The following is an 8,296-nucleotide window of genomic DNA, read 5'->3' as shown; positions in this document are numbered from 1 at the left end:
TACGAGTCTACATCGGTTCATGGAGGTATGGATATTAATATGGTGTATTACTTACCCGCTGAATTTCGTGCTATAGATCAAGAAGGGGAGGTAGCTCAGCTAGATTTTGGTCCTAAAAATGCTATATTCAAGAAGCCAAAAGAACTTGTGACGCACTTGAAGCCATTGTTCCTTAAAGGTCATATTAATGGATCGCCGGTTGCTAGAATGCTTGTCGATGGTGGTGCTGTGGTGAATCTTATGCCATATTCGGTCTTCAAAAGATTGGGGCTACCTGATGAAGAGTTAATAAAAACCACCATGGTGCTTAATGGATTTGAAGGCAAAGAGAAAACTGAAGCCAAAGGTGTAATGTATGTGGAGCTTACGATGGGAAGCAAAACTTTGGCTACCGCGTTCTTTGTCGCCGGGGTGCAAGGTAACTACAATGTGATATTAGGCCACGATTGGGTTCATGCAAACCAATGCATGCCATCTACTATGCACCAATTTTTAATTCAATGGGTTGATGATGAAGTAGAAGTCATTCATGCGGATAATTCGGCTTGTGTTGCTTTGGCCGATGCATCGGTGGATTGGCAACATCCCAATGCTACTTGCTTGACGGGGCGCGACTTATTAGAATTTGATTTTCTTAGCGCCACAAAAAGTGGTTTCGTGCTTGTTTCTTTAAAGCCGGTTGGCGATAATCGGCTCCAAGGTATGATGTATTTAAATGGATCCTAACTCAGAGTGGTTACAAAAGCGTCTTGTAGAATATCGGTCCAATGAGAACAATATTTATGAGTCCATAGAAGAGTTAGATGATATGGATAAGTTAGGACAAGGTTTTACATCGGCTGATCCATTAGAAGAGATAGATATAGGAGATGGTTCAATTCCTAGGCCGACATTTGTAAACGAAAATTTAAGAGCCGATCATGAAGCTAAGTTGATCGAGATGTTGAAAGAATATGTTTGTTGCTTTGCATGGGAATATCATGAGATGCCAGGTTTAAGCCGAGAGCTAGTGGGGCATCGGTTACCTATAAAGGTAGGTTTTAGACCATACAAGCAATCGGCCAGAAAGTTTAATCCAAAAACGTATGACCGGATCAAGGAAGAGATCGGTCATTTGCTCAAAGCTAACTTCATTAGACCTTGCAGGTATGCCGGGTGGATTTCTAACATTGTGCCAGTAGAGAAGAAAGGCTCTGGCAAGTTAAGGGTGTGCATTGATTTCAGAGATTTGAATAGAGCTACACCTAAAGATGAGTATCCCATGCCAATAGCCGATATGCTTATTAATGATGCTTCTAGACATAAGATCATTAGCTTTCTTGATGGTAATGCGGGGTATAATCAGATTTTTATGGCCGAAGAGGACATGTCCAAAACGGCTTTTCGATGCTCCAGTTTCCTTGGTTTATTTGAGTGGACGGTGATGACCTTTGGGTTAAAGAATGATGGCGCCACGTATCAAAGGGCTATGAATTTAATTTTTCATGATTTACCTGGTGTTATACTTGAGGTCTATATTGATGATATTGTTGTCAAATCGGATGCTTTTGAATCTCACTTAGCCGATTTGCGTTTGGCTTTTGAAAGAATGAAGAAATATGGGCTGAAAATGAATCCTTTGAAGTGTGCATTTGGTGTATCGGCTGGGAAGTTTCTGGGTTTCATTATTCATGAAGATGGCGTGGAAATTAATCCCAAAAAGATAGAAGCTATATAGAAAGTAGAGGCTCCAACATGTAAGAGAGATATGCAAAAATTCCTTGGCAAAGTCAATTATTTGAGGAGGTTCATAGCCAATCTATTAGGGAAGGTTGATGCATTTACTCCTATCCTTCGATTAAAGAATGATGTTGATTTTACTTGGGGGGCAAAACAGCAAGAGGCATTTGATATGATTAAGAAATATTTGTGCACTCCTCCAGTTATGAAAGCGCCCAGGCACAGGGAGCCATTTAGACTTTACATTGCAGCGGAGGAAGCTGTTATTGGTGCTGTTTTGACTCAAGAGACCTAAGGAAAGGAGTATGCTATTACTTATTTGAGCCGACGCTTGTTGGACGCCGAGACAAGGTATACATTTATTGAGAAATTATGCTTATGCTTATATTATGCTTGCACAAAATTGAGACATTATCTAGTGCCTAGTACTTGCATTATAGCTTGTCAAACTGATGTCATGAAATACATGTTGCATAGGCCAATTCTTAGTGGTAGGATTGGCAAGTGGGCTTATGCTTTAATTGAGTATGATTTGGCTTATGAATCTCTGAAATCCATGAAAGGCCAAATTGTTTCTAATTTATTGTTGATCATCGAATTGATGACAAGCGTGATATTGATATAAACCTTGTCTCATTAGTACCATGGAGATTATATTTTGATGGTTCAGTTGGTAGCAATGGCCAAGGTGTTGGTATTGTTTATATATCTCCTCATGGTGCTGTTTTTGAAGCCTCATGCCGCTTAGAATACTTTTGTACAAATAATCAAGCCGAATATGAAGCATTGTTATTCGCCTTAGAGATGTTGCTTGCCATAGGTGCTACACGTATTGAGGCTTTTGGTGATTCGTTATTAGTAGTGCAACAAATATCCAAAGTCTTTCAATGTTTTGACGAACCACTTAACGTTTATCTTGATAAATGTCTAGATATAATTTCTAATTTGGATTATTTTAGCATTGCTCATATATCTAGACATGACAATTGGAGAGCAAATGAGTTGGCACAACAAGCATCCGACTATCATGTTGATCGCGGCATGTTTCATATTTCTCAAAGGCCGATGTCTAGTCTTGCCAACATAGGGGAGGCCGAACCGGAGCCCACCGTTTCGGCCACTAATGAAATATTTAATGCAGGAGAAAATCAAGACTGGAGAAAGCCCATTATTGATTATTTGGGTGATCCTAGTAAAAGGGTGGACAGGACTGTTCGGCGTATGGCTTTGAAATACACGATGAGAGACGATGGTCTCTATCGCCGGACGGTTGATGATGTTCTTTTAAAGTGCTTGGATGAGGATCAAGCGAGAGTTGCTATGGGAGAGGCCCATGAAGGTATTTGTGGCACTCATCAGTCGCCTCCCAAGATGAAATGGTTATTGCGACGGGCTGGGTTTTATTGGCCGACAATGATTAATGATTGCTTCAGGTATTATAAAGGATGTGAAGCTTGTCAAAAGTTTGATGATATTCAGTTGGCTCCTGCTGCTATGTTACATCCTATTATCAAGCCTTGACCTTTTAGAGGTTGGGGATTAGACTTTGTTGGACAGATTCATCCTTCTTCTTCAAAGGGGCATCGGTTCGTGTTGGTGGCGACTGATTACTTCACTAAATGGTCTGAAGTAATACCACTCAAGAATATGACGCATATGGAGGTAATTCAATTCATAACTGAGCACATTATTCATAGATTCAGCATTCCTCAAACGTTAACTATGGACCAAGGTTCATCTTTTATGTCACATCAAGTTAGAGAATTTGCCGAATTATATAAGATAAAGTTGCTCAATTCCTCTCCGTATTATGCCCAAGCCAATGGACAAGCTGAGTCTAGCAATAAAATTTTAATCAAGCTCATCAAGAAGAAGATTGAGGATAATCCAAGGAGATGGCATGAGCTATTGTCCGAAGCTTTGTGGGCACACAGAATCTCAAGGCATGGTGCTACAAAGGTAACTCCATATGAGCTCGTATATGGTCAAGAGGCCGTTTTACCAGTGGAAGTGAATTTGAATGCTTTGAGAATAGCCAAACAAAATAATTTATCTGCGGTGGACTTTTATAACTTGATGATGGACAATATTGATGAAGTCGCCGATAAACGTTTGGCTGCTTGGAAGGCCATAGAGAGAGATAAGTTGAGGGTGGCAAGAGCTTACAATAAGAAGGTCAAATTGAAGAATTTCCAAGTTGGTGATCTCGTGTGGAAGGTGATTCTACCAATTGGTTCAAAAGATAGAAAATTCCGGAAATGGTCTTCAAGTTGGGAAGGTCCTTTTAAGATTACGAGAATAGTTCCCGGAAATTCATATTTGGTGGAATCCGTACAAGGAACATTGTTACCTCGAGCTCTCAATGGCAAATATTTAAAGAAGTACCACCCAAGTGTGTGGCAAGAAGCTTAGACAGCCAACGGCCGATATATAACTATCGCCCTAAGCAAAGACATGGCCGATATATAACTATCGCCCTGAGCACATATAAATGGTTGATGGAGTATTGACATCGTCCTTAGAACCAACACGGTACAAGTTAATTTTCGGCACACTATCTTTGCCGAAAAACAGGGGGGCATGTGTTGACGCTCAAAAATGGCATGATCGCAAAAAATGACTTGAGTCTATAACGGAATGATTTAAAATTATGATTTCATGTCACCATTTGATGGCCCTCGTCAAGATGATCAAAATAAATATGAAGATGGACCAAAACGGAGTTCGAGTGCAAAAGATATGAAATTTTTGGAGATACCCGTGTTGACATCAGATTAGAAAATGGCATAAAACCTAATTAAGTAATTAAGATGGCCTTGGATGAAAAAACTTTCAACTACAAAGTTCTTTGTATCGTCGAAACGGATGATTTTGATATAAAAATCGTCCTCATCCAAGGTCATATGCAAAAGTTACGGGCAAAACAATGGGCTGCAGCTGTATTTGGCCGGATCATCCGAGCTGGGATCCAGACCATCCGGCTTTTGGCCAGATGAATGACCCGAACATCCGGGCTATCATCTGGATAAATCAACAGAACCATAAATTTTGGGCCCCGTGAAGCCAGATCATCCAGGCAAAACCCGGATAATCCGGACATGAGTCCAGACGTCCGGACAACTTTTTCTGCTACAAACTTTATAAAACGTCCCGAAACACCCTCAAGATAGCCTCAGATCAAAAAGTATTCAACAGTAAAGTTGTGCGTCTCGTCGAGGCGGTTGATTTTGATATAAAAATTATCTTAATCCAAAGTCGTTGCAAAAATTACAACCCAATTAGTGAGCTGATGTCAGAAAACTGAGCTAGGATAGATTATCCGGGCTTTGAGCCAGACATCCGGGCCGGAGATCATGAATACTCCGTGTTTTATTAGGTTTTGATAATTTAGACAATTAGAAAAGTCCTTTTCTTATAGGGAAAGTCCATCTGCCTCATATATAGACAAAAGGTGACGGCCGATTGAATAACAACATGTAATCGTAAACACATCTATAGCTTTTTCATCTACGTCTTGTCCTTCCCTCGTTCTTCGTCATTCTTCGTGTTGGAGAGCTACGAATCGCGAGGCATAGCCGCCGCACTCCCCGACGGGGTCCCTCCCGGGAGTGTAGGGTTTCGGGTCCTCAAAAGCTCTCGCCGGTCGACTTGCGAATCGCGCTTCTGGTGAGACTCCTTCGACCTGAGCTGCGGTGTATCACCCCCGGCGTCGAGGGTACACGTGACGTGTTTGTGTGCAAACACTCACCTTATAAAGAGGTGTAAGTCTCACTCAACTTCTGTGATGGGACTAAACTTTAGTCTCAGTTACTCCACTCATATGTGTGCATGAATGAGCCAAAAGAATTTTAGAATTTTAGTTGGACTTTAGGCCAAAGGCTTACTAGTAAAATTTCAACAAAATTTATGATAAAAAATTGACACAAAATATAATGAAACCAATAAATTAGAATAGAGGTAGTAAGTCGTAACGAGTTTGGGTACGGCCATCTACTTTAATCAGAGGCGTGAGGGTGACAAGACTATAGTAATGACACGTGGGTTGGACTCGTACCAACGAACTAATCAGCGTGGAAAAAAATGTCGGCAAAAAAGCTAAACGACCGATCACGGTTAGCACACCGTGCCAAAATATCTTCGCGATACGAGTCATATCTACTCCAGAATCTTCAAAACAATTCCGGGACGAAAAATCTCGAGTAACTGGGAAATCGAAACAATAGATAATTTCCCTCGTGTACATTTTGTTACTGCAACGGACGGGATAGGGGAGCTCCGCGGATATTTGTTTAGTTTGGTTTGATCCAACGGTTGCGTAGTGCCGCCCACCACAATAGCATCCAACAGCTGGGATCTGCCTCGTGGAGGCGGGCCCAGCTCACACGAAACGTGTCCGGGATTCCTCCGTCCCGCCTTGAACCTTCCAGAATAAGCTATAGCATGACAAAACTTCAAAAAATCCGCCGAAACTTCTCGCAGTTTCGGAGCCCCACCCACCGTCCCCTTCCCCGTCCCCACACCACCCACATCCCTCCAGGCGCCGCTCTCCAGCCACCCGATCAGCCCGAGCAACCCCAATCCAAGGGTTGACGGCCGCCCACCCGCACGGCTCTCGACGCACCGCGCGCGGCCCGCCTGACTTGGCGTTCTCGGCACGAGTGGCGGGCGCGTCGCCCTCGGGTTTATAGCTTCCCCCTCCGCAACTGCCGCTGCCTCCCCTACTCCTCCGTTCCTTCGTCTCGTCGCGTTTCCGTCTCTAACTTCCTCGCTTCTCTCCACGCTACGCTATCCGGAACCTTCCGGAAGGTTGCTTTGACACCCCCCCTTCCGTGCCGTCCAACGGTGTCGCCGGGACAGATCTGCGCTGTCGGCGGCGGCGGCGTCATGGGCGAGCAGGCCGCGGCCGTTTCCTCCGGCGAGACGCCTGCCACGGCGGAGGTGGGGACAGGGCTGGGGCAGAGGTCGCTGCCCACGCCGTTCCTGAACAAGACGTATCAGCTGGTGGACGACCCGGCGGTCGACGATGTCATCTCGTGGAGCGAGGACGGGTCGGCGTTCATCGTGTGGCGCCCCGCCGAGTTCGCGCGCGACCTCCTCCCCAAGTACTTCAAGCACAATAACTTCTCCAGCTTCGTGCGCCAACTCAACACCTACGTAAGTGGGTGCTCGTCTTCCATTTCCGCGCAACTTGATCCGGACTAGTAGTACATTTTTGTTGGTGTCGCCGGAATGTCGAGGTGCTCATGGGCGTGGTGGTGCAGGGATTTAGGAAGATTGTGCCGGACAGGTGGGAGTTCGCCAACGACTGCTTCCGTCGAGGAGAAAAGCGGCTGCTTTGTGACATACATCGGCGAAAGGTGACGCCGACGGTGGCGGCCACCGCCGCGGTCACGGTAGCTGCGGCTGCCGCGATTCCGGTAGCGCTGCCGGTGGCGAAGCGACAGGGCTCGCCGGTGCTTTCCGGCGATGAGCAGGTGCTGTCGTCGAGCTCGTCCCCTGAGCCCCCCTTTCTAAATCAGTACGCGCCGTCCTACTCCGGCTCGGGCGGCGTTGCCTCCGGCGATCTCGGGGAAGAGAACGAGCGGCTGCGGCGGGAGAACTCGCGGCTGACGCGGGAACTCGGGCAGATGAAGAAGCTCTGCAATAACATTTTCGTCCTCATGTCCAAGTACACCGACGGCCAGCAGACCGACGCCGCCAACGCGACCTCCGCCGCCGCCGACGTCGGGAATTGCTCTGGTGAGTCGGCAGAGACCACGGCGCTCCCACCTCCGCCGGTGCTCGAGCTCTTGCCTTCCTGCCAAAATGCTCCCACGGCTGCCGATTTGGGCGCGGAGGACGAGGAGGAGAAGATGAGCGCTAGGCTCTTCGGCGTCTGCATCGGGCGGAAGCGAATGCGCCACGACGGCGAGGACCGGACGAGGCGAGGAGCGGCGGCGGAGGTGAAGCCTGAGCCGATGGACGCGCAGCAGCCCTCCGGAATGGACGGTCACACACCGGACGTGCAAGCCTGGCCCATTTACAGGCCCAGACCCGTGTACCAACCCCTCCGCGCCTCCGACGGGTCAAACTGCTACAGCGGGAGTGACGACCACAACGGGTCCAACTCCAGGTGAGCTCAGCTCAAAAAAGAATAAGATAACTCCAGGTGAGCTGGGTTCAGGCTTAAGGGTCGTGTACTGGTACCGTACTTTTTTTTTTGAGGGGATTGGTACCGTACTTGAGTTAATTAAATGTAGTCTACTAATCCAGCACTAATTAATTAGTAGTAAGTCGCATGTACGTAGAGAGAAAGAAAGCAAGTTGTATGTGGAATTCCAGTTTCTCCGTAAGTTTCTCGGCAAGGCCCGAGTATTTTATCATCTCCAAAACCTAGTTTTTGTACATAAAACAAGCCAGAAAAATTAGAGCAGTGATGACAAGTTCGGTGATGTGATCTTCGTTCAAAACGAGTTTCTTTTTGAGTACTTGCAGCATCACCCCGAATAAGATATTTTAGCATGTCCACTCGAGCTAGAGAGTTCTAAACATAAAACATTACGGGTTAAAGCTTGTTTTTCAAAAAACTAACGCTTAC

General features: G+C 45.9%; 1 protein-coding gene across 2 annotated transcripts; it reads left to right on the top strand.

Moving 5' to 3' along the window:
* The first annotated feature begins 6,308 nt into the window (after positions 1-6,308).
* LOC123152371 (heat stress transcription factor B-2b) lies at positions 6,309-8,081 on the top strand. 2 transcript variants are annotated; one of them, XM_044571936.1, is made up of 2 exons: positions 6,309-6,873; positions 6,981-8,081. In XM_044571936.1, the coding sequence occupies exons 1-2, from the start codon at positions 6,604-6,606 to the stop codon at positions 7,833-7,835; spliced, it is 1,125 nt and encodes a 374-aa protein (XP_044427871.1). In that variant the 5' UTR covers positions 6,309-6,603; the 3' UTR covers positions 7,836-8,081. The 2 variants fall into 2 exon arrangements, with proteins under 2 accessions (XP_044427871.1, XP_044427872.1); XM_044571937.1 differs by having other exon boundaries at positions 6,696-6,873; positions 6,989-8,081.
* Positions 8,082-8,296: the final 215 nt, after the last annotated feature.

The sequence above is a fragment of the Triticum aestivum genome, chromosome 7A (genome assembly GCF_018294505.1).
Source record: "Triticum aestivum cultivar Chinese Spring chromosome 7A, IWGSC CS RefSeq v2.1, whole genome shotgun sequence".
Classification (NCBI taxonomy): domain Eukaryota; kingdom Viridiplantae; phylum Streptophyta; class Magnoliopsida; order Poales; family Poaceae; genus Triticum; species Triticum aestivum.
This window is presented reverse-complemented; position numbering and strand designations above follow the sequence as displayed.